This window comes from Urtica dioica, chromosome 11 (assembly GCF_054948205.1).
Source record: "Urtica dioica subsp. dioica isolate 48M chromosome 11, U.dioica_male_clone48M_v1_H2, whole genome shotgun sequence".
NCBI classification, from domain to species: domain Eukaryota; kingdom Viridiplantae; phylum Streptophyta; class Magnoliopsida; order Rosales; family Urticaceae; genus Urtica; species Urtica dioica.
Genome location: NC_142766.1, coordinates 19329003 through 19354814, shown reverse-complemented (window position 1 = coordinate 19354814; position 25812 = coordinate 19329003). Strand labels below are relative to the sequence as shown.

The following is a 25812-nucleotide window of genomic DNA, read 5'->3' as shown; positions in this document are numbered from 1 at the left end:
GTCAACAATCGACATCTATTGACATAAATTGTTGACATCAATTATTGAGGGTAAAATTGTATTTGTACTAGTGGCTTAGTAGTATTTTTGGCCAAATTAATCTTTTGGTGCGAAATTGAAAAAAAAAAAGTTATCAAATGGTGGTAGTTGAGGCAATCTCTCGGGTTACAAATTTTATTATTTTTGGTCAATTCTTGTTTAATAATTTTATCGTTAAGAGAATAAATTAAATATGTGCTTGTGACGTAAATTTATAATGACAGTCAATAAGTGGTAGACTCCTTTGTCGATAAATGGGGACGTTCAACTAAAATCACCATGAGAACAAAAATAAAATAATTAAAAACCTATTGACCAAGTAAGATGAGTAAATGATCATTAAATCAATGTTTCACCGTCATTACGAGACTTTCAACGCGAAATAGAAATAATCTTATCGCGTAATTATTGTCATTGAATGATAATAAAAATAAAAATCTTGTTGTGCAAATATAAGCATTAAAAGTATACTAAAAATTAATTTATAATCATTAATTTTTGTGTCACAAAATAGTCTATTGCACAAGTTCTAATAAATTGTTTCAAAAAACATATCAATAAATCTTCAAATGAAAAAAAAAACCTTAAACAAATACCTCGAAATCATAGTTTTAACTTCAAATTCCCATTCATTTCGCGTAAAACATATATTTAATAAAAAAAATCTAAACCCTAAACTACTAAAAAAATTAAAAAAAAGGAAGAAAAAAATCTAGAATGAATGAGAATAGATGGGAGAAAATAGAGGAAAAAGTTAAATGTGTTAGTTAAAATATTAAATGTGTTAATAAAAGATTTAAATAAAAATTAAATTAAGTGATTTAAAAAGTAAAATGAAAGGAAAATAAAATGAGTAGAGGGAAATTAAATGAGGGGAGAGTGAGCATACTAGCCCAATAAACCCAAGTTTGAATAAATTAAGTGAATAGCTCAATTAATGTTTCACTACCTAAATTACCCTCATATATAAGAGCAAAACTCAATTTTCTCAAAACCTAAACCTAAACTCGTTCTCATCTTCGTCCATTTCACGCCACCGATCTACTTCATGCCACCGATCTACTTCATGCCACCGATCTCCGCCGACCCATTTCACGCCGCCGCGTCGTCGCCAATCGTCGTCCATCCTCGTTGCTGATCCCTAACGTCGCCGGCGAGATCCACCATAGACGCCGTCAAGATATCCGCCATAGACGGCATCGATTCCGTCGAGCTCCGGCGGCGGCGATGCTCGGAGAATCGACGGCTCAGATTGACTCGAAAATCGGCGGGGGGAGAGGAATCGGCGGTGGAGAGGAAATCGGCAGCGATGGATGGGATTGAGGAGAGACAGTTTGTAAATTAACCTACTGGAGTGAGTTAGGTTAATTAATTAACTGCTTCGTGAAGGATTTGAAATTCACAAAAAATTTACAAAAATCATAACTTAAGTCAATTTATATTCAAAGCATTCATTTAATTAACCTAATTCCGAATTCAATCATTTAGTAAATTAATTTTACTCACAAAAAAATCAGAACCTAAACTAATATTCAACCAATAAGTTAATTAATTAACCTAACTCACTCTAGTAGGTTAATTAAATTAACCTATTCGCGAATTTACCAAGGGCGTTATGGTCTGAGCCGAAAATATGAGCTATTTACTTAATAAAATGAAACTTGGGCTATTGCTTAAATAAGAATGACAAACTTGGCTAGTTACAACAAATTTCACTTAAATGAGAGATACGGGGAATGAAATATATGGGTAAGAATATAATTTCACAAAATGAGTAGTAATAGTTTTGAATTAAGATACAATTAATAAATTTTGGTAAAAAAAAAAAAAAAAAAAAAAACCTATTGATATGGATCATATGATCATAGTTTTGGAATTTTCCTTTTTTTTTTTCTTTTTATTTTCTATCATGCAAGCTCTTTTTGCAACATAAAATTCCGTGGTGTAAAACTATTACTTGTAATGCGCGCGCGCGCGCATATATATATATACACTAATTATTTTAGGGACATTCATATTTTCAATTTTCAAATAGAGTAATACAATTAAAGCGTCCATGTTGTAAAATAGAAAACTACTAGCCTGATTATGAAATTGTTTTCACTTGCACCACAACGACAAACATGCATCGATTCAGTTAATATATATTAGAGAACATAGATATATGGCCAAGAGAAAAGACATGTGACACAATGTGAAACAGTATCAAAACATAAAATAATGAGAGGGAACGAGTAATTTGATTAGACCTCTCTTGAGATAAATTGAATTGACTACACGTATATGGGGTTAATGTTATCATAAATATATGATAGTATATGTATTACGAATTAAATTGTATTGTGCTTAAAGCTTAAAATACATATACTACTATCGATACAAATATTCTTATTGAGATACCATCTATCGACTTTACATTTCATAAATATTTAAATTTCGATTTTATTTTTTAAATATAAATTTTTTGTACCGATTTCTATTGAGATATCGATTACCAACAAATATACTGATTTAAATTGACGTTTGTGATATTGTTTACTAGGGAGGACTTATATGAAAATATTTGTATGAAGGACGGCTTTCATTAAAAAAAAAATGGAGCTTGATTAGACTAGTCAATCGGAAACAAAAATTTGTCAAAATAGTCAATATTTAGTTTATTTTGCGAAATAGTCAATAAATCACATTAACTCACTTGTTCAGACAAAAATACCCTTCATTAAAATAAAAAGATTACCAAATATAAATTAATTAACAAAAATAAAATAAATTAAAAACATTGCAATAAATAACTCTTCCATTAATAAATTAAAAAAATTCTCGAAAAATATTACGAGATCTTCACCGTTGAGTAAACTTGTCATCCATCTCGAGCCACCAATTCTCCAACCGAAAATACAAAACCTCTCTCACTTTCACCGCCTCCACCTCGGCCCACTCTGCCTGAGGCAGTGACTCCATAGAACGCACAAACTCACCGGTTTTTTCTTGAGTCATCGATTTTTTTTAATAGAAACGCAGAGCCACCCTCGCTTTCGCCGCATCCGACTCTGCCCGAAGGATCCACTCCGAATGAAAGAATTAACATTCAACGAATTAACAAATAAACCAAAATTAATATGAATAAATCGAAATTATATTTAACACAAATAAACTTTTTTTTTGTTTTTTGAAGGCAACACAAATAAACTTGATTTACCAAAAACTTAACAAAAAAACAGCTATAAAATACTCATAAACATTTAAAATGAATTTCAAAATTAATAGAAAAAGAAGAAGAATCAACCAAGTAGTTAAGAGAATCAAACAAACATGATTCCATAATACAAGACATATCTTCCTAGTCCTTTCAAAGAACTTCAAAGAAAAAATAATCAATGCACATCAAGATGTTAAAGACAGATTGTCCTTTCATTCACTCACAGAGTAGCGCGAAGTGAAGAGAAATAAATGGCGTCGAAAGACAAGAAAGCTTTGAAGGGATCGAGCAGCTGCACTTACAGAATCCGCACACTCGCAGATCTCAATCGTCACTGTGTCGATTCCGATGAAGATTCCGAAAGTCCTTTGGAATAAGATCATATTTGCTGAAAGATGAAGATCGCTTAGCTGTTCTTTTTGTTTTTTCTACCTTTTTTTTTTGGGCTTTGAACTGCTTGAAATCCATCTATGCATGTACTAAAACTCAAAATATATCCATAAATAATAAATTGCATATGAAACAAATATCTTATACTGAATATAGAGCATTAACAACAAATTGAAACGAATATCTTATAGGAGTCAGGTTGTATATGAAGGAATGGATCTGCAACAAATAAAAATATCACAATAGAACAATAGTAATTAAATATAAAACAACGCTGACTTTTTTCTTAATTAGAAAGTTTTTTAAATAATTTTGAATACGTAATTAATAGGGATAAAATCGGTAAAAGAAAAAATAGATTCATTGCCACATTATTAATTTGACTAGTTTGTAAAAGATGTTGAAACGTTGGTTAAAATATAATTCCAACGTTTTAAGTTGGCTACTTCATATAATTTTTTTCATACATAAAGAGTAAATAGGCTTATAAGTTGCCAAAAAGTTAGAGAAAATTACATAACTAGTTTTCATATCTAACTCATATTTTCATAACATTTCGGTAATAATCGTTTTTCTTTTCTTTGGACAAAATTACCATTGTGTTCAAAATCTAGTCAACAGTTATTGAAATATGATTAACTGTTATTGAAAACTAGTCAACAGTTATTGAAATCTGGTTAACATTTTTTGAAATTTGATTAACAATTTATGAAATCTGGTTAACTATTAAAATCTGATTAACAATTATTGAAATTTGGACAATAGTTATATAGAGCAAAATAGACACTTCAAAAACCAAACAGTTATTTATGAAAAATAAAAAGTTTAGCGACTAATATTGAAAAAGATTAAATTAAAAAAAAAAGCTATTAAAAGCTACTTCACAAGAGTTAATTCTTGGCCAAAACACTCTCCGACTCATCGCGCTCCAGGCCCCCCTTCTCCTTGAATTGATAATATAATTTTTATTATTTTTACAGTGGATCATACAAGTATACATACATACACACACATAAATTATTTTGGTATTCACAAATATGCTAATGAAACGTATCTATCGAGTTTCCACTTTTTCCATCTCTGTGTAGGAAGAGCCTGTGAGGTCTTGTCTCAGTTGCCATGAGACCCCAAATCCCATTACCATTGCTACGTTTTCACTCACTCACACCAATACAAACAAACAATACAACACAGCTTAGTAGCGTATGCATATTCATATATACGTTGTGGTGTACTGTAAATATACAGTGAGAGAGAGAGAGAGAGATGGAGAGAGGAGGAAAGTGGGGTTATGACTTATGTAGTGTCTCAGCTTTGTCCCCCCAAACACACTCTCTCTCTCATACTATAGTACAACAACAAAACAAGTACTCTCTCTCTCTCTAGAGAGAGACTCTTGAATCAAGAGCCCGAGCTCCTTTATTATTTTATTGGAGAAGGAAAAGGAGTTTGATTATAGTTTTTTTTTTTTTTTTGGTTGTTTGTTTTGTTGTATGCAAATTGTCTGTTGTTCCCTCATCATCACAATTCACAGTCCACAATTCCAAGCTCGCAAAGAGCACTTTCATCAAACTCTTTCTTTCTGTCCATCCAATTTCCAAATGGGATTATTACAACCAAACTCTCCTCCGAAGAAACCGAAACTGCCTCACTTTGATTTCCTAGTTCTCATTTCGCACACCCTTTAAACAAACCAAACCTCTTTCTCTTCTTTTTCTTTCTCTTTCTCTTTCTTTCTCTGTCTCTTCTCTGTTTTCTCTCTTTATTTCTTTTTCATATGGAAATTGATCTGAACCACCAGGCGAATTGCAATGAGGAGTTCGCGGCGGAGAAGAGCTCGGTGTCCACGTCATCGACCTCGTCGAACTCCTCGGCGAGCCACGTCAGCTCGTCAATCTACCTGGAGCTGTGGCACGCCTGTGCCGGCCCTCTCACTTCCCTCCCGAAGAGAGGAAACGCCGTCGTTTACTTCCCTCAGGGACACTTGGAACAGCTCTCCTTCTCTGCTCCTTTCTCCGCCGTCGATTTCCCCAGCTTTGATCTCCACCCTCAGATCCTCTGCAACGTCGTTGGTGTCCAGTTACTTGTGAGTATTGTCTCCAATTCCAATTATTATTATTATTAAATATATTTATATTTTTTTTTGGGTGTGTGGGTAAAGTAAAAGTGAAGTACTGTTGGAGCTGGGTGGGTAATTGCTAATTTTGCCGTTTTTGTAACTGTTTTGAAATTTGTTGGACATAAATAGGCTAACAAGGAGAATGATGAGGTCTACACCCATGTGACTTTGCTTCCTCAACCTGAGGTAACATATGATTCTTGAGCTCTTTTCTTATTAGTAACTGAACAATGAGAAGTGATGAGATGAAAAAATGCAAAGAGAAAAGTAGTTTTTGTTTTGATGGGAACTGGGAAAATATTTATTCCATTTTGTGTTCCTTAGGTTCCTACTGCTTTTTGGACTATTGGGTTTGTTGATGGAATATTTTGCTTTAGGAATCAAACTTATCTTCTGCTTTTTGACATTTATGTTTATTCCTGCTTATGCAGTGATGGATGTGAGTGTATTTATGTATGTATGTATGAGTGTTTTTTTTTTTTTTTTTTTTTTTTTGGTGGGTGGTATTAGCTGATAGGGGAGAAGCTAGAAGGGAAAGAGATCGGGAGCGATGACGGGGTTGGAGGGTCAACAACAAAGTCAACCCCTCATATGTTCTGCAAAACCCTCACGGCCTCTGATACGAGCACCCACGGAGGCTTCTCGGTCCCACGCAGAGCCGCCGAGGACTGTTTTCCTCCGCTGGTTTGGTTCAGCCACCTTGATTTTCTTTTCATTCTACATATATATAACAAGGCACGGGATTGACTCGTTGACTTTTTTTGTTTTTTGTTTTTTTCTGTTTGAAGGACTATAAGCAGAAGAGGCCTTCCCAGGAGCTCGTGGCGAAGGACCTTCATGGTGTCGAGTGGCGATTTCGACATATCTATCGAGGTATATAGCTTTTCTGTAGATTCGTGTGGCTTTGCTTGACGAGTGAGTGCTCAAAAGCCGGTTTCCACTTGCCAGGTCAGCCTAGGAGGCATTTGCTCACCACTGGATGGAGTGTTTTTGTGAACCAAAAGAATCTTGTTTCTGGAGATGCGGTTCTCTTTCTCAGGTAAATACTAAATACAAACACACACACACACACACACACACACACACACACACACACACACACACATATATATATATATATATATATCTATATAGTATTGCAAGAGTGGGGAATCAAGTAAGTCATATTCATAAATTATGAGTACCGTAACAAGTACAAAATATCAGCGATGCTATGTACTGAATCATTGAAGGTGTTTCTGTTCCGTTTGTACTTGTTTACCTTTCATAAATTTTATAGTTGAGCGAAGCGGTACTTGACATTTAAGACAGGTTGAAACTTGGAAGGGCTATAAGAGAAATACTTTCTGTCTGTCTGTCATCGTCGTTGATGGAAATGGATAAACTTGATAGCATCTTTTTATTCTTCTTTTTTTATTAATAATAGTTATATGAGAATCTGGTGTTTTTGTGTTGAAATTCTGTGTGCAATGGTGTTTGAAGGGGTGAAAATGGAGAGCTGAGATTGGGAATCAGGAGAGCTGTCAGACCAAGAAATGGTCTTCCTGATTCGATCATTCGCAACCAAAGTTCATTTCCCAATGTTTTCGCTAAGGTGGCTAATGCGGTTTCTACCAAGACCGTGTTTCATGTTTTCTATAGCCCAAGGTAAATCTTCTGGACCGTATGAATGATTTTCATTGGCAAATTTATTTTCTCCATACCCGATAGATGCTGCGATTAAAGATTCCTAGGCAGTCAAGAAAGAGTGTTGGACCACATATATTATACTAAATGCAGAAGAATATAATTATGCATCTTATTTTGTTTATGATGTTTCTTAATTCTATGCTGTTAAAGGATTATCCGTCTTATTGTCTATCGAGTCTGCGCTCTGATGTTAAACAACTCTTTGAATTGGGAATATATATCATTATGTTTTCGAATGTGTTGGTAATTTTACACATTTATAATGGCTAAAAATGTAGGGCTACTCATGCTGAGTTTGTCATTCCGTACCAAAAGTACATCAAAAGCATCACAAATCCAGTGGCCATCGGAACAAGATTCAAGACGAGATTTGAGATGGAAGATTCGCCAGAAAGAAGGTTTGTATTAAATGGGTTGGTGGCACTGTAAAAAAAAATGTAGACCAAGTAGTTCATAATGTTGTTTATTATACCCCCCCGAAAAAAGAATGTTTCCTTCTTCCAGGTGTAGCGGAGTTGTGACTAGGATTTGCGACTTGGATCCGTATCGATGGCCTAACTCAAAGTGGAGATGCTTGATGGTACGATTATCAACTCACTACTTACATTCTGTGATGATACCAATATATGGGGAATTTAGGTAATAAGGGGTTAGTATAGGTATTATGAAGAGTATAAATACAAGGGAATGGTGGGAGAAAAAAGGTATCGAATCATTTGAATTGTGTGAATTCCGCTTCGGTAATCATTTCTATTGCTCTGATACCATTTGTTATGAACTTCAATAGCGTTTGGATAGTGTTTGATCGAATTCCGGGCAATTCTTAGAGACCCGGGGCTAACCAATTTCCTTTCTCAGGAAATCACACAATACAAATGATTCGATACCTTTTTTCTTCCACCATTCCCTTCTTTTCATAGTCTATTACAATTTTCCATAATGCCTATACTAACCCCTTACTATTTATTATTACCTAAATACCCCATGTATTGATATCATAACACATTCCTCTTTGCATATTGTTTATGATATCACATGTTTTCTTTTTCATCGCATCGATGGAAAGTGGAATAAACGGGATACGAAATGATATAGTTTTACAAGGAATCAATTCCTTCTGTTCTATCTATCTAAAAATTAAAATAGTAATGCCAACTTCTAATTATTCTACATTCCACAATCAACTGTATATTAGATTGTACCAAAGATATAGTTTTTGTTTGATGACTTGTGTTCTTCTGAATCTGCAACAGGTGAGGTGGGACGAAGATATCGGGAACAATAACCAAGAAAGAATCTGTCCATGGGAAATAGATCCTTCTGTTTCTCTGCCACCTCTGAGCATTCAGTCTTCCCCGAGACTGAAGAAGATGCGGACTAGTCTGCAATCAAACCCGCCCCACAATCCCGTTACCGGTACACCAATCAAATTAAGTTTTTACTAATTTAGAAAAATAGCCAAAAGTTACGTTATCCAAACAATTATCGCCACCTTAGTGCTTGCTCTTTTTTTTTTGTAAAATTTTGGTTATTTCACTAATTTTAGACAAACCTTGGCTATTTGGCAACAAGACCCTTTTTTTATTTATATTTCTTTGAAATTATCTGATTTAGATTTTAGACCTCATATTAACTTCATACATGTGTGTATTTGCAGCAGGAAGGGGCGGGTTTTTGGACTTTGAGGAATCGTTCAGATCCTCTAAGGTCTTGCAAGGTCAAGAAAATATAGGTTTTGTGTCGCCCGTGTACGCACGCGACACTGCGAACCGACCACCGTTCGATCGCGGATCGGCCGGAATCAAGAAGGCGGCTCCGAACGAGTTCGCCGCCGCCGCTTACACTGGCTTTGCGGAGTCGAGTAGATTCCCCAAGGTCTTGCAAGGTCAAGAAATTTGCCAGCTCAGCTCTCTGGCGGCCGGAAGAAAAACCAACTTCGGCCTCGGAGGAGGTCCTTGGGCTATGGCTAAGCCCTCCATCGCGCCTTTCAACGCGTACCAAGCTTCCAAGCCCGGGTTTTTCCCCGTCGCCACGGAGTCTCTTCCGAGCGCTTATTGGGTCGGGCCGAACCCAACCGCGTGCCCCGGAGAGAACGTCAATATCCCGGGAAAGTTCAAGCTTCAAGAGAAAATCTCGGCGCTCCCCGCTTTGGGAACGAGCGCGACGAGCCCTAAAGAGGAAGGTTTCAAGATCTTCGGGTTCTCGTTGACCGGAGAGCCGGGCGTTCCTCAGAACCCCGCAGCGGCCAAGAGGAGCTGCACAAAGGTTAGCCACGGTAATTGCGCCCCCGGTTTTTATTTGACAGCTTTTCCAACTGATAGATAGTTGAGAGTACGTGTTGAGTTGTGAAGGTTCACAAGCAAGGGAGTTTAGTTGGGAGAGCCATTGATCTTTCGAGGCTCAACGGGTATGGCGAGCTTCTGAGTGAGCTCGAGTGGCTGTTCAACATGGAGGGACTTCTCAAAGATCCTGGTAAAGGGTGGCGAATCTTGTACACCGACAGTGAGAACGATATGATGGTTGTTGGGGACGATCCGTGGCAGTAAGTCTCTGAAACTAACATAAGCAGAGACATAAATGTATTTATATTTGATGAAATTGCCTACCTTGATCTGAAAGAAAGAAAAAAAAACATCCAAAATGGACACTTAAGTTATGAATAGTATTAGTTTAGTCGTCTGCCCAAAATTACTTTATTTCCGAAATGACTTGAACATTCATGCCAATGACATTTTGAATCCGACAATGAAATTAAAAGCGACTACAAATAGCCAAAACCCCTAAGCTATTAAGATTTTCAGTTATAAAAAAAAAAAAAAAAATTGATTGGAGGACTGCATTGATATACAACTTTATTTATTTATTTATTTTGTTAATAATGGGTTAGCTTGAGATAAGGCAGCTCCAAAATTTTACATGAGCTGCGTGTTTGATATCGTTGTTTTTTGCAGTGAATTTTGCGATGTGGTTTCGAAGATCAATATATACACCCAAGAAGAAGTGGAGAAGATGACTGTTGGGATGACCAGCGATGACACACAAAGCTGTCTCGAACAAGCTCCGGTTTCAAAATCTTCATCGGTGTCCCAGCCCGATTCCTCTTCTCCCACTGCTATTAGGGTTTGAACTTGATTCCGAGTGTGATTTTCTAGTCATCTGTGTTTGTGTCTGCTTTCATAATTCTGGTAATGTATTAATTTAATCTGGAACTCCTCTATCAAGGCTCTAGAGATTGGCCACTATGTATTTTCAAATGTCTGCACTACTACGAATGCTGATTTGTGTGAATTTTCAGGTTTTCCTTCGTCTTTAGTAATAGCATTTTAAATGCAGATTATGTAACCTCAGACCAAGCCGTTATTTGAGGAAAATCTCGACACGTTATGATAAATGAGATTGTATGTGTGCTTTATTTTATTTTTTTACTCTTTTTGCTTCATAAGTTCTTTCAATTTTACCCGTATGATTGATTCCATTTTTCTTGGTGAAGCTTTGACGTACAGATATGCCTTGAAAAAATGAACACAATTACAAACAGAGGAAAGAGTTTCATGGAATTATCAAATCCATTATAACAGAAGCATAAACTTCTGGGCTTTATTTATTTATTTATTTTTTGTGTGTGGCTACAGTAAAGAAACTTGTAGATGTATCAGCAATGACGAGCTGGTAAGGCTTCAACAAACAAAAAGCCACCAAAGTGGAGTGACTATATACAAGCTTGGCTTATCACTGCTCTTTGAAGAGCTCGCGGCCGATCACAATCCTTCTAATTTCACTAGTTCCGGCCCCAATTTCGTAGAGCTTGGCATCGCGAAGAAGCCGACCAGTCACATATTCATTCACATATCCATTACCCCCAAGGCATTGTATTGCCTGCACAAACAATGTGAATTTACTCGCATCACATGACCTTGGAAAAAAGGACCTTTTTTTTTTTTTTTTACTCGGATGAGTTACTGCTTCTTGGCGAATACTACTTGGTAAATAATTTAGAAAAAGAGGTACAGCTATTTTCCTCACCTGTAAAGCGACTTGCGTCGCTCTTTCAGCCGCACATAATATCACTCCAGCACAATCCTATTAATAGTCAATTTCACAAGAGTTATCACTTGATTTAAAAGGTTCACGAGAGGTTCGAGAATCTGGGTGAACACAGACCTTAGAATTGACTTTCCCGTTGTCACAGTCTCTTGCAACTGAATACACATAGGACCTGAAATTAGACGAGATAAAGTCAACCTCGTAGGAAAGAGTCCAAAAACATTGCTACGCAAAATCTAGAATCGTGAAACTGCAAACCTTGAAGACTGTAAATCAGTGTACATGTCCGCGACTTTTCCCTGTCATTGCAGAAGGAAAAAATTCGTGATATGAGTTCTGAGAAAAACAAAGTAGAGTGTTGCTATCTCTAACAAGCATATAAACAAACCTGTATGAACTGATATTCTCCAATGGGGCGACCAAACTGCTCTCTCTGTCGAACATATGGAAGGACAACATCAAGACAAGCCTGCATGATTCCCAACGGCCCGGCTGCTAAAACAAGCCTCTCCAAATCCAATCCCGACATCAGGACATAGACCCCTGAAATTAAAAGAAGAAGAAGAAAAAAGGCTCTTATGTATTATTATACATTTAAGTAATCGAGGGATTGGATTGTTGCTGTACCTTTCCCTTCCTTTCCAAGAACATTTTCTTCCGGAACAAAGCAATTCTCAAACACAAGCTCGCACCTGAGGAGGATCATTGCTAAGAACGATAAATACAAGGCAAGATATGGGGTGATATGAAGACTTACGTATCACTCCCTCGCATGCCAAGTTTGTCTAATTTCTGAGCTGTACTGAATCTGCAGGCCAATATAGAGCAAGTCAATCACCCAAATTCAGAGTACATCATTTCTTATTTCTGCTGGTTTTTTTTTTTTTTTTTTTTATATGTTAAAAAATTACCCAGGCATTCCTTTCTCAATAATGAATGCTGTGATTCCTTTTGAGCCTGCCGTTGGATCTGTTTTGGCATAAACTACCTGATTCAGTTGAAACATATCAGTTAAAAATTCTAACAATAGTAATAGGAAAACAAACACATCCATACTCGTAACAATCTTGAGTATATATAAGAGAAACAAGAAATTTGGATACAAGTCCAATTCTCAACATATGCTAAAGTTAATAATCACGATTTTGATAAGTTATATAAATGTCCATTCTCTCTCCTCATCGAATGTTTTTAAAAAAAAAAAAAAAAAAAAAAAAAAACTTGGTACCGACATGAAGCCCTCTACGAAACACTTATTTTGACACCGGTGAAGACCTACTTCTCATACGTGCTGCATACGAATTTTAAAAGAAAAGGACACTAGACTATTTATTTTAATTTTTTGAAACTTGTGTTTATTTTCTTATAAAAAGACCCTAAAACGGACTTTATCCCACTTATGTGTACCAGGGTTTGAGCAGTTGGTCCATTTGTGCACCACATCTTGTTCCCATTGAGAACATAGCCACCATCAACACGATCAGCTTTGCATTTCATGCTTACAACATCCGAACCAGCTGAAGATAGGACAAACAAAACAGTCTACTCCGTCAGATAAGCATTTCGAGAGGATTTTCATTATTCTCACTCACAGTTCAAAAAGATTAAAGAGATACCATTGGGTTCGCTCATCGCAAGAGCTCCCACATGATCCCCGCTGATAAGCTTCACAAGACAGGTCACTCTTTTATCAGTCAAAACAAAAGAAACAAATATATTATTCATATCGATTCGGGCCTCTAAGGATGAAAGAAGAACCTTTGGCAAGTACTTCTTTTTCTGGTCGGAATTTCCATTTCGAACCTGTAAAAATTGTAAACAGAGTTATTACTGCGTTATGCTGAGCAAAAACACAACTGGAAATACGATCCGAAACACGACATTTTTTTTACCAGCTGATTGATGCAAAGGTTAGAGTGAGCTCCATAGGAAAGGGCAACAGAGCCTGAAGCTCTGCTAAGCTCCTCCAAAGCAATGCAATGATACAAGTAACCGAGGCCAAGACCTCCATACTCCTCTACAACAGAGAATCGAGAATCAAAGAATCATTAAAATTGATCATATCAAGCTGTGTGAATTGTGAACATTAAAGACTTCATAATCATAAAAAACTCGACTTCACATGAATGTTTGATGACCGCTTTACCAGGAGCAGTGATTCCGTGAAGATTAAAATCTCCCATGAGTTTCCATAAGTTCACATCCTGGACCAAGAAACAAAACTTTCAGAATTTATAGTTGCGTTAGCGAAATCGGGATCGATAACCTTCTAAAAAAGTACCTTTGGAAATGTATTGGTTTGGTCTATCTTTGAGGCATGAGGTGCAATATTTTCTTTTGCGAATTGGGCGACACTTTCTTTGAACTGTATTATTCACACACCGGGAAAATAAAATCATAAGCGAATAAAAAAAAACAACAGCATTAAAAATTATAATCAACACAACAGCCTAACACTGCACAAACAGACATGAAATTCTGCTGCAAATTATTGTCAACCAAACGGTATTTGCGATGCACATTATAAACATCTGGCAAGATTCTCGTGAAAATCTTCATCGAAATGAAGTTCCAACAGAAACAGAAAGTGAATCAGAGGAAGCGAGTGTATATCGACGGAGAGAGACCTGAATTTGAGTTTCGTCGAAGAGCAGAGCCGTTGAAAAGGAAGCAAACTTTCTGTGCCTGTTGAGAATTGAACCCCAGCTTGACCTCGATGCCAAAAGCCTCTGCATATTTCCCGAGGAAGAAGAAGAAATACGTAATAGACTAGGAGATTGTTTCGTTATGATACTTATAATAATAATTATAAATGAAGAAAAAATTATTAACATAAAAACTTCGTGTAATATAATTTTTTTGTGCTTTGATACTTTCTCTGAATTGATAGGCTCGGATCAAATGGGATTTCTTGGTTTCACTGGACACAAGTACAGTTGAACCAAACCCGTGATTAAATGCTTTAAAATTTTTGGAAATAATATAAATGGCAGTTTTGTTTTCACGTTTGTTTTAGTTGACTTGGATTGAAATGAAAGCGGATGATGATGTGATGTTTATCCCAAGGACTTGCTTGCTTGGAGACACAGAGGATATCTTTATCGCAACAATTACCTAATCCATATCCCTTACGAGTTTATAATTTTTTATTTCGCTTATATTATGATTTGAATGATTATAATGTGATCAAGGAAAAAGGTTGCGTCATGGAATTTTTTTTTTTTTTTTTTGAACACGTTGCGTCATGGAATTGTGATCTGGTGAATTGGATATGGTTTCTTATGCACGTCCATACATGTTCCACGTCCCTACGTACTAACCAACCTATCAATTTATTTTAAAAATAATTCGTTTTAAATTGGATTAATCAAAGCTGTATTAAGTTTACATAGATTTTCAAAAAATTGGACTTTTTTATAGAGAGAATTTATTTCTATATAATGAAATTATTTTTATTTTATAGAGAGAATTTATTTCTATATAGTGCCACTTTAAAAAAAAAATCAAATTGTTAGTAATTCCAAGTCATCTATCTTTCACTAAGACCTTATGTCTATGTGGGAATTTCATGCATGAATATGAGCGTGAAAACATGTTTTGTTTTTAAGTGTTGAAGTTTAGAGGTTATTATGTTGGATTTTCAGCCACAAATTTTGATCTAATCATAAAAAAATAGAGAGAGTTTATTTCTATATAATGAAATTATCTTTATTTAAATAATGATCGTTCCAAACTAATTGTTTAGTAACCTCAAGTCATGTCTATCTTACAGTAAGACGACCTTATGTCTATGTGATCAGCTCATGCACGAATATGGGCGTTTAATTGGTACAAAATGTAAGAACATCTTTTGTTTTAAGTGTTGAAGTTTAGAGGTTATTCTGTTAGAATTTGAGCCAAAATTTTTGAACTAATCATAAAAATAAGAATAAAATTACACACAAAAATTTGACTAATACTCAAATTAGGAATATGTGTTTACGATTCTCAATTGCGTTTTATAAATAATAACAACGCATATATTATTTAAGTAAAAACATACAACTTAAACTTCCCAAAATACCATTGACTAAAATACTTGTACTATAATTTTTGTCATGTAAGTTGGATCTTCATCAAGGACTAACACTCCATCTTCCAAAGCCGATTTGATGAGGTGATATTGCAGTTGTATGTGCTTTGTTCGAGCATGGTCTACCAAATTCTTTGTTAAATGAATGACACTTAGCATGGTCTACCAAATTCTTTGTTAAATGAATGAAACTTTGGCTGTCACTGCATAGAACACTACCCTCGCGAGTCTAATCAGCTCGCGCAAAAATGATTGTAGCCACATCATCTTCTTTGCAGCCTCCGTTAAGGCTACGTATTCAGATTTGCAGCTCGACAAGGCGAGCTCCTCTTTAAATATTTGAAAATTCACTTCACAGCTTGAGATACCAATTTAAAATGATTCGGATATTTGTTTATAATGTTTAATATATTCAAAGCATACCAAACGATAATAATAATAATCAGTGTTGGCTTTTGCTATAGACAAGCAAGACTTGGGCTTAGCCCCTTCGTGCGTGAACCAAAATTTGAGATATATGTTATATATACTCAACCTAGCAAAATTTTAAATATATAGTATACATACCCAATCCAACAAAATATATACTATATAGTATACATACTCAATCCGAGAAACATGATAATAATAATAATAATAATAAGATGAAAGTAAAACGTGCACCCTTGCCGATTCTTCAGTGGCATTTGCGGCTGAAGTCACAACTTCAGTCATTTCTTACATTTGTGTCACTTATTTGCTAAAATTGCATCCGTATCACTTATTTGCATTTTTGTCACCTATAGAAAGTCTAAATTACTTTCACCTACAAAAGAGGCTGGTTCCGGCGGAGATTCGATGAGATTCAGCGCGATTCGAACGTAAAATTCGCTCAACTCACGAGGATGGTGGAGCGGGTTCTGCAGACCGCGCAGACCAGCCCGCCGGAGAAGGAGGCTGGCGGCCGAGTCGCGCCGGAGCGTCCAGGGGTGCGAGCGAAGGCGGCGGCGGTCGGAGATGGAGTGGATCTGCAGAACCGTGCGACCTCGTCGAGCGTGAACCCGGAATCCGACGCGATTCTTAGATCTAGATCTAGATCTAAGAATCGCGAGGAGGAGGCGGCGATGAAGCCGTGCTCGGCCGTGAAAGGCGTCCCTGAGGGACGTCGGAGTGGTGGCGGCGGCGGCGAGCGTGATGCTGGCCGGGAACGCGATGGCGATGGACGTCCTGCTCGGAAGCAGCGACGGCGGTCTCGTGTTTGAAAGGAGTCTACTTTTTTTTTTTTGAAATATTTGACTGCGAGTCTACTTTTTGTAATTTGTTCTGTGAGTCTATTTTTTTTCGAAATATTTGACTGCGAGTCTACTTTTTGTAATTTCTTTTGTGAGTCTACTTTTTTTTCGAAATATTTGACTGCGAATCTACTTTGAAATCTGCGTAAGAGTATTTTGGTTCTATTTTTTTTTATCAAAGTGACATCTATGCAACACCTTTTTTCGTCGTGACTCATTTGCAATTTGAAGCCGAATTTGTGACTTTGATGCAAATCTCTCGATTCTTCACGAGTGGTGTCTTGTGTTTTGTGTCATATTTGAGCTCTTGTGATTGATTTGTGTTATAGTTGTGGATTATATTATGTTTTAATGAAAATATAAAATACTAATATTTAGTTTGTGTGTGGTTATAATGGTAATAATTTGGTATTATTTGTACTATTTGGTTATCTCACACTAGTTATTATTAGAATGTCTCACATCGATTGGGTACTTGAGCAATGTGCTCTTTATAAGTGTTTGACATCCCTCCACTCTTGAGCTAGCTTTTGAGTGTGAGTTAGGCCCACACTTCTAATATGGTATCAGAGCGGGGCCCAATTTCGAATGTGGGACCACCCGTGAATGTTCATTCTCACAAACTTCACGCTCCAGTTGTCCATCCTGGGCGTGAGAGGGTGTATTAGAATGTCCCACATCGATTGGGTACTTGAGCAATGTGCTCTTTATAAGTGTTTGACATCCCTCCACTCTTAAGCTAGCTTTTGAGTGTGAGTTAGGCCCACACTTCTAATAGTTATTGATAGTTTGCTAATTTTATTAGCTAGTTAGCTAAAAGATCTGATAATATAACAAATAGCTAGAAGACCCAAAAAGAAAAGGATCTCTAGGGTGTAAGTAAAAATATTACAAACTAAGAGCATGTTGTGTAGTTCTGAAAGAATTAAAGGCTTAAAGCACAAATTCACGTATCTTGTTCGTGAAAAACATTACACAGAGCATTTGAATTGAACATTCTCGGGGCTCAAGGAGTGAATGTGAATCTATGGAAGTCGCAGTAGTGGAGCTTCACTGACGTTACAGTCTTAGCCTTTCACATTCGAACCACAAACTGAAAACCCTAGAAAACGAAGACGGCCATGGAGGGAGACAAGACCGGTTCTTCCCCGTCGCCATTAAAGAAGGCCTCGAAGTTCGCGGTGTATCAGAACCCGGCCTTCTCTGCGGCGCTCACCGCCAACAGCCTCCGACCTTCCACCTCCGCCGTCCTCCGCCTCTCTTCTCTCTCCTCCGCCGCAGCTTTCGCTCTCATCGCCGTCTTTTCCAGGTTCGCTTCTCTCTCTCTCTCTCTCTCTCCCTCTAGAATGTTCTGCTTTAAGGTACTCCCTATTTCACTCGACTGATTGGTTTCACTGGTTAAAGAGAGAACGGACTTGTCAACCATTTCAAGCTCAGAAGTTTCTCCCAAGAAATGGCTTGTAAGCTAAAACTCATCTCTTACTCTGTTGCTTGAGCCAAGCTATCTGATTCTCCTGCTTTAGGGCTTTGAGCTAAATTTTGAGCGCGTTTTGTGTGTTACCAGATATCTTGGTCAGAGTAATTGAGGCCGTTACGGGGTTACTCTTTTTAGGCGCTACATTTGCTCTGTTCAGAACCATATCGTTGCTCAGAGTGAGAACAGCCATAGGTGTCACCTTCAAAGAAACCAAGGATCAATTAGCTCTGACAAACCGTCAATTAGGGCTTATGGGCGTAAAGCCCAAAACCGAACCACAAGCCGTCTCCGATTCCGCAAAGAAGCCTCCAAAGTCCAAACCCGCGAGTTCTTCTTCGGATGTCCTCGTCCCACTCCATCAGCCCGGACCCGGTTCGAACCGATCGTCTCGAATCGGTCCCAACAGACCGAGCCCTTCGAAACCTCACTCGCCTCTCTCCTCGATGCAAAGCTCGCCGGGGTTCGATTCGCCGTGGTCGTCGAGCAAGCAAGTCTCGACGAAGGAGATACGATCCGAGGAGAGGCTCGAGCAGTTTCTGGCGGAGGTGGACGAGAGGATCTCCGAGTCGGCGGCGGCGGCGAAGATGGCCACTCCTCCGCCGACCATCAGAAGCTTCGGTGCCGCCGCGAGTCCCGGCGGCGGCGGCGGCGGCGGCTCGGCCAGCACTTCGGCCGCGAGGAGTACTCCGCTGAGGCAAGTGAGGATGTCTCCGGGCTCGAAGAGTTTCAAAACCCCTCCCAAGAAAGGAGAGGCCGAACTTCCTCCGGCCATGTCCATGGAAGAGTCTGTCGCCGCGTTCGACAGTTTGGGAATATACCCTCGAATCGAGCTCTGGCGCGACCGGCTCAGGCAATGGTTCTCCTCGGCTTTGTTGAACCCTCTTCTCAACAAGATCGAAACCAGTCACATTCAGGTACGGCGATGCTTGACAATGTAGTGGATAGTAAAACAATTAGTTGAGTAAATAAGCCACCGAAATTTGGAGATTTGTTGAATAGCCAACCTTTTGTAAATTTTAAGTAAATTGCCATTATGGTGATGTGACATTGTTTTGGCGTTTTTTAGCATTCTGTTTATGCCATTGGAGTCTGATGGTTATTTACAATTATTAATGAATGCTTACAACTATTAATGTCATTTGTGCTTTGTTAATAAAATCTCGTGGCTATTTATTTAAAATTTATCAAAGCTAGGCTGTATGGCAAAACTTGAGTTTTCACATGGCTATATATCTAGATAATCCATAGTAAAATATATCTTGCAAAATCGAAAAATAAAATAAAGAAGAAAGAAGAAAGGAGGATTGGAAATTTGTTGAGATGATTCTCGTAACGCCAGAAACTCTGCGATTTATTTGATTATAGGTAATGCAATCAGCTGCGAAACTGGGTATATCGGTCACGGTCAGTCAAGTTGGAAGTGATTTAGCGAGTACTGGAAGCGCCGCCGCGTCATCTATGGAGAGGAATAAGGAGTGGCAACCGACTATAACTCTCGACGAAGACGAGATTCTGCATCAGCTGCGCGCTAATCTTCTCCAAGCTCTCGACTCATCCACACGTATAATCGACACTTCACCTCTCAGGATTTAAATTCCGAGACATAAATTCCCTCTTTCTTCTGAAAATTTTGCAGCTAAAACGCTTTTAGCGATTCCGCAACATTCGCCGCAGCAGAATCCGATGGTCCCGGCGATGCAGGAGTGTGTGGATGCCATCTCCGAACACCAGAAACTTCAGGCGTTGATGAAAGGTGAATGGGTCAAAGGCTTGTTGCCACAGAGCAGTATTCGAGCTGACTATACCGTACAGAGGATTCGAGGTAATCACACTCTCTTCTCTTTTCTTAAAAAAAAAAAATTCATAATTACTATAACGTCGTAATAAGAAATGTATGTATTCAGATAATTTTATTCAATAACATTTCAAACATAATGTATAAAATTGAAAAAGAAAAAAAAAATGTAAATGCGGGGGAGGATTCTAATATAACGCACAATACCCAATTCGGGGTTTTTCAGAACTCGCGCAAGGAACGTGCCTGAAGAATTTCGAGTACCTCGGAAACGGGGAGGTTTACGATAGCAAAAACAAGAAGTGGAGTTCGGAGCTGCCGACCGATTCTCACTTGCTCTTGTATCTGTTTTGTGCTTTCCTTGAGCACCCGAAATGGATGTTACATGTGGACCCCACGTCCTACGCCGGATCGCAATCAAGTAAGAATCCCCTGTTTTTGGGGGTTTTGCCTCCCAAGGAAAGGTTTCCCGAGAAATACGTGGCTATCGTTTCGGGTGTCCCTTCTGTTCTTCACCCGGGTGCCTGTGTTCTTGCTGTTGGAAGGCAAAGCCCCCCGATTTTCGCCCTCTATTGGGATAAAAAGTCTCAGTTTTCTCTCCAGGTACGTACACTTTAGTATTTTTGTGTTTCCTTAAATAATAAAATAAAATAAATTCAAATAATGATCGGTGCGGTATTTTCAGGGAAGAACGGCACTATGGGATTCGATTTTACTCGTCTGCCACAGGATTAAGGTGAGCTACGGTGGGGTTATTAGGGGATTGCACATTGGCTCTTCGGCACTGAACATTCTCGGTGTTCTCAGTTCAGAAGCCGAAGACTGAGTGAGTTAGCTCGGAACACCAACCGTATCAAGAAAGATTTTGATTGCCAGCTCGTATCGGAAGGATTCTTGGTTTCTTCCGGTGCTGAGATTCTGTTATCCCAACCGGGAATGAGAAAGGATTGTCGCTTTCCATTAACATTTTGCAGAGAATTGACTTTTAGGTTTGTAAGGATGTTCATGTTGTCCTCATCTATCTCCCATCTATTGTATGGTGTGGCTTGTTAAAGATTCCGTTGCTAATTAACGTAACGTGTTGAAATGATCTCCAGTACCTTCTTTTCAGCTAATATCTTAAAATACCTTCTTTTATTTTACTTGTTTACAGTTTTATTTAACTTGTTTTAAATGTGTACAGTTTTATTCAACATTTTTTTGTTTACAGTGTCAATATAAAATAAGGGCAAGATGGTTATGAAAATTTAAAATAAAAAGGATTCTTATGGAAAGTTTGAAAATGTAGATATTCATAGAATTAGTATTTTGAAACGATAATGTATCTGTGTAATGAAATCAATAACGTTGTAGTTGTAGGTTTTGCAATTGTTTGTACCCTTAAAATGGTTTATGCGGCAACTATACGATTGGAGATATAATTGGTGGAAATACTTCATAGCGAAGTTGTAGTCAAGCTAATAATTCTTGGGTTCCGAATTCGAACTTCAAATGGCACGTCCTCAGAAACGTGGTATACAACTTCAAATTGTAAGTGACACGTCAACAAGCCCGTCTAGCTCAGTTGGTAGAGCGCAAGGCTCTTAACCTTGTGGTCGTGGGTTCGAGCCCCACGGTGGGCGACACGTTTTCTAATTTTATTTTTTTTCTTTTTTTGTTGCCTTTTTCACAAACACACAGCATAAGAAGCGAAGAAACCAAAGAGAGAAAGGAAGCCTCAAAAGAAAGAATAGGAGGTTGTACTCTGATCTAACTCTCACACTATTCTACATCATTATCGTATATAATTTTGTTTTTTTCAATCGACATTGTTTTTCTTTCATGAATTAATTGAATGCAACGCAATTGCAGTGGAATTAAAATGGAGAAAGACAACATGAAGATCGTGTTCGCAGACGATATTGCATCGTCCTCCTTTGATCCCACGGCAAGCAAAAACCTCTTTTCTCACACCACTATAGTTACTACATCAATATAGTAACATTAACATGGTGTTTTTTTTTTTTTTTTGGTTGATAAATAAAAATGATAGGGAGGTTTGTTGAAGAGCATAGTTGAGCAACAGAAAAACAAGGAAAAGGCGAGGTGGATGGTGTTGGTGATCGTGGCCGGAGTTTTGTCGGTGTTTCTGATCGGAAACTTGGCTCTGTACGCCTACGCCCAAAAGTCTCTGCCGAAGAAGACGAAGAAACCAGTCTCCGCCAAGAAGATGAAGAAGGAAAAGCTCAAGCTTGGTGTCTCTCCTCCAGGAGAGTAGAATCTAATATTTAAAAAAAAAAAATTGTAATAATTAATGCTATTTTGCATGTTGAAAACTTGAAATCAGTCTTCCTTTCTGTTTTGTTGGTCACGCTTTCAATAAAATCTCGTCTTTCTTTGTTGTAGTACTTGTTCAAGAATCCTTGACAGAAAGCCTACGAGGGAATGAATAAAATTATATTTGGATTTTATTTATTTATCTCGAGGCATCAAATGTTTAAATTTGTTCTTTTTTTTTTTTTTTTAAAGAAAAAAAAAAAAATTCTTGTATAAGTACTTGGGTGGGTTCATACTTTATATAATTATTCATAATTCAGCATTGGCAGAGTCATTTACATGTTTCTCTGTGTGAGTTAATTAAATTAAACCGAGAGAGAGAGAGAGAGAGAGAGAGAGAGAGTAAAGCGAAGCTAAGTCGAGTTCTTTCACAAAATGAACAACAATGGAGATCGGAGGAGAGAAGCTGAGGACGACGACGACGAGGAAGACGACGACGGCAATGGCGGCCTGGAGGCATGGGAGCGAACCTACGCCGACGAGAGGTCGTGGGAATCGCTCCAAGAGGACGAGTCTGGTCTCCTTCGTCCCATCGACAACAAAGCCCTTTACCACTCCCAGTATCGCCGTCGCCTCCGAACCGCGAGCTCCGTTCGAATCCAGAAAGGCCTCATTCGCTACCTCTTCATCGTCATCGATCTCTCCAAGGTTACTTTCGACGCTTGCTCTTCGTCATTCTCATTTCAGGATAAACCCTAGTTTTTTTTTTAGTTCGAGTCTGTGATTTGGAATTTATCTTAATACTATCCGGAATTCGATTAGGCAGCTACGGAGATGGATTTCCGGCCTAGCCGAAGAGCCGTGGTGGCGAAGCACGCCGAGGCTTTCATCAGAGAGTTCTTCGATCAGAATCCGCTGAGCCAAGTCGGGATAGTGACGATCAGAGACGGAGTGGCTCATTCCCTGACCGATCTCGGCGGGAGCCCCGAGTCTCACGTGAAAGCTCTCACCGGAAAGCTCGATTGCTCCGGCGATGCCTCGCTGCAGAACGCTCTGGAGCTCGTTAATGGCTATCTGAGCCAAATCCCGTCGTACGGGCACCGAGAGGCTTTGGTGCTGTACTCGGCCTTGAGTACCTGCGATCCGGGGGATCTAATGGAGACGATCCAGAAATGTAAGCAGTCGAAGATAAGGTGTTCGGTCATTGGTCTCTCCGCCGAGATTTTCGTCTGTAAACATCTCTGCCAGGAAACAGGGGGATCTTACTCCGTTGCATTGGACGAGGTGAGTCGAACTAACTCATTAGCCGACACATGATTCTATTAGTCACCCATTGAAAGATCAGGAAAGTACAAATTGCAACGCACCTTAGAACCTAGAACAATGCCCAGAAGAAGGAAGAGCACAAATAAAAACATACTATAAGTCTATAATCTATGCTTTTCATGAGTCGAATTAATCCATTAGTCGATAATACTATCCGAATAGTCGCCCATCGATAATATCAGGAAATCATAACGCACCTTAGAACCTAGAACAATGCCCAGAAAACGGAAGAGCACAGAAAAGAAAACGTACTATAACCTATTCCTGGGTCAAATTAATCCAATAGTCGATGATATGGTTCTTAAATTCACCCAGAAAGGAAGAGCAAGAAAAACAAAAGGGTAAAGCAAAATGTCAAATGGTAAAAGCATAAATATAGGTAAAAAAACAAAAAAAGCATACTATAACCTAAAACCACCGGATCGTAAAGCACGCATTACATTCCTTGCTCTCCATTGGTTTCTTGTATTTGAAGTAACTTACCGGTGAATGATATGCACAGTCTCACTTGAAGGAGCTCATACTGGAGCAAGCTCCACCACCACCGGCGATAGCAGAGTTTGCGATCTCGAATCTGATAAAAATGGGATTTCCGCAACGAGCGGCGGAGAGCTCGGTGGCAATATGTTCGTGCCACAAGGAGGCCAAGGCGGGCGGGGGATTCACATGCCCGAGGTGCAAGTCGCGAGTGTGTGACCTTCCCACGGAGTGTCAAACGTGTGGGTTGACTCTCATTTCGTCGCCGCATTTGGCCAGGTCTTATCACCATCTATTTCCCATTGTGCCCTTCAACGACGTCTCGCTTTCGCTGCTCGCCGACCCCCATAGAAAATTGGCTCGAGCTTGCTTCGGATGCCAGCACAGCCTCCTCACCTCGGGTAATGTTGCCATAGCAAGAGCGTAGATTTGGTCTCAACAGTGGCTGGGAATTTTTTTGAGGTCTTTGTTATTTTGCTGAAATATATGTATATGTATTTTTTCCTGTTTGAGCAGGAAATAAACTGGGTCCGCGAGTTTCGTGCCCGAAATGCAAGAAACAGTTCTGCCTTGACTGCGATATTTACATTCACGAAAGCTTGCATAACTGCCCAGGTTGCGAGAGTGCGAGGCATTCGAAACCGGTCGCTGTCACACAAGAATAGTGAGCCATCAGAATAATTGTTCTGTTTATATATATCTTGGCATCGACCACCTATGTTATTCGCTGCGAGGCCAGCTTATTCTGATGATGCACCAACGCCGCGTATTGAAACATCTATTGGGAAGAGCGATACGGTGACAAAGAGCTTATATTTAGTGAATTTTGTTGGGTTAGATAGCAAAACTAATTTTGTTTTGTACTTTATATACGAGAGAAACCTTCATTTTATTTGTTGCGGCTTCTGATAATTTTTTCGAGGAGGAAGTTGAAACGGGACGTGTATATTTTTTTTTTCTTCTTTAATGGTCATACATGCACTACTGTTGTATGGTTACAATCTAGCAGAGTTAAAACTCATTTTCTAGAGCTCTATAAAAAAAACTTCCGCAACTTAAAATTTATTAGATCTTTTCACAACCATAAGCTGTGTGTCTTCAGAGACGCATGCAATTGAAAACACATGAATAGTTTATTTCACACGGTTGGTAACAGTATACTGTTTACAGTTTTCTTTCCCTCTTTGTTCATTTTGTTGAAGATACTTCCTTTTGATTATTGGTGGGATGAGAGCTTAACCTTCCACTTGAATATAAACAAGACTACCTAAAAAATGTGTATATCACACTATTTATTCCGGCCAAATTAAAGCAGTAACATTTCAAATATACTTTTGGATGAAAATTAAAAAATCAGACTGAAAGTTGACAAATTATTACGAGATTTTTTTCTTTTGGCTGGAATTACGAGAGAACCGTTTGATAATGTGATTCAAATGCAGTACTACCATTATAAACGTCACAAGGTAGATATTTTAAATTCGAACCGTACGTAATGATAGTATGATACAAGCCTTATGGTTTTTTCAATGCCCTGATTAGACAAACGAGATCCAAGTACGTTAACCTATACATTCTCGCATAATATAAACTAAATCAAAATTATCTTAGTTGTACTGTGAAATTGCGAAGAGCTCTACTTTGGTACGAGTAAGACA

The 25812-nt window shown here is 38.3% G+C and overlaps 5 protein-coding genes and 1 non-coding gene across 11 annotated transcripts; 5 read left to right on the top strand and 1 right to left on the bottom strand.

Moving 5' to 3' along the window:
* Nucleotides 1-4959: 4959 nt before the first annotated feature.
* ARF4 (auxin response factor 4) lies at nt 4960-10827 on the top strand. 5 transcript variants are annotated; one of them, XR_016293839.1, is made up of 12 exons: nt 4960-5714; nt 5877-5933; nt 6258-6431; nt 6536-6620; nt 6696-6786; nt 7230-7394; nt 7715-7834; nt 7923-8016; nt 8690-8852; nt 9094-9711; nt 9788-9978; nt 10388-10827. XR_016293839.1 is itself a non-coding variant. In XM_089601579.1 (12 exons), the coding sequence occupies exons 1-12, from the start codon at nt 5406-5408 to the stop codon at nt 10560-10562; spliced, it is 2229 nt and encodes a 742-aa protein (XP_089457705.1). In that variant the 5' UTR covers nt 4963-5405; the 3' UTR covers nt 10563-10827. The 5 variants fall into 5 exon arrangements, 4 of the variants coding, with proteins under 4 accessions (XP_089457705.1, XP_089457704.1, XP_089457707.1 ...); XM_089601579.1 differs by having other exon boundaries at nt 4963-5714; nt 9097-9701; XM_089601578.1 differs by having other exon boundaries at nt 4964-5714; nt 9094-9701.
* Nucleotides 10828-10993: 166 nt separating this feature from the next.
* On the bottom strand, nt 10994-14436 carry IVD (isovaleryl-CoA-dehydrogenase). Its single transcript, XM_089601582.1, has 15 exons — nt 14108-14436; nt 13762-13845; nt 13627-13684; nt 13373-13497; nt 13239-13283; nt 13097-13145; nt 12888-12997; nt 12392-12468; nt 12238-12288; nt 12108-12172; nt 11869-12023; nt 11739-11779; nt 11598-11652; nt 11460-11516; nt 10994-11312 (listed from the first exon to the last, which is right to left on the bottom strand). Exons 1-15 carry the CDS (start codon nt 14312-14314, stop codon nt 11166-11168), a joined length of 1326 nt encoding a protein of 441 aa, XP_089457708.1. The 5' UTR covers nt 14315-14436; the 3' UTR covers nt 10994-11165.
* Nucleotides 14437-17638: 3202 nt separating this feature from the next.
* Nucleotides 17639-21185, top strand: LOC149382056 (cytochrome B561, amino-terminal protein). The gene is made up of 7 exons (XM_089602004.1): nt 17639-18132; nt 18228-18283; nt 18388-19214; nt 19666-19861; nt 19937-20122; nt 20322-20698; nt 20781-21185. Exons 1-7 carry the CDS (start codon nt 17945-17947, stop codon nt 20919-20921), a joined length of 1971 nt encoding a protein of 656 aa, XP_089458130.1. The 5' UTR covers nt 17639-17944; the 3' UTR covers nt 20922-21185.
* Nucleotides 21186-21644: 459 nt separating this feature from the next.
* Nucleotides 21645-21717, top strand: TRNAK-CUU (transfer RNA lysine (anticodon CUU)). The gene has a single exon. It is a non-coding gene; the product is annotated as a tRNA-Lys (tRNA).
* A 74-nt stretch (nt 21718-21791) lies between these two features.
* LOC149382054 (DNA-binding protein S1FA-like) lies at nt 21792-22540 on the top strand. Its single transcript, XM_089601754.1, has 3 exons — nt 21792-21831; nt 21947-22022; nt 22128-22540. Exons 2-3 carry the CDS (start codon nt 21957-21959, stop codon nt 22350-22352), a joined length of 291 nt encoding a protein of 96 aa, XP_089457880.1. The 5' UTR covers nt 21792-21831; nt 21947-21956; the 3' UTR covers nt 22353-22540.
* Nucleotides 22541-22656: 116 nt separating this feature from the next.
* Nucleotides 22657-25219, top strand: GTF2H2 (general transcription factor II H2). 2 transcript variants are annotated; one of them, XM_089630300.1, is made up of 4 exons: nt 22657-23059; nt 23178-23635; nt 24180-24555; nt 24671-25219. In XM_089630300.1, exons 1-4 carry the CDS (start codon nt 22870-22872, stop codon nt 24817-24819), a joined length of 1173 nt encoding a protein of 390 aa, XP_089486426.1. In that variant the 5' UTR covers nt 22657-22869; the 3' UTR covers nt 24820-25219. The 2 variants fall into 2 exon arrangements, with proteins under 2 accessions (XP_089486426.1, XP_089486425.1); XM_089630299.1 differs by having other exon boundaries at nt 23174-23635.
* Nucleotides 25220-25812: the final 593 nt, after the last annotated feature.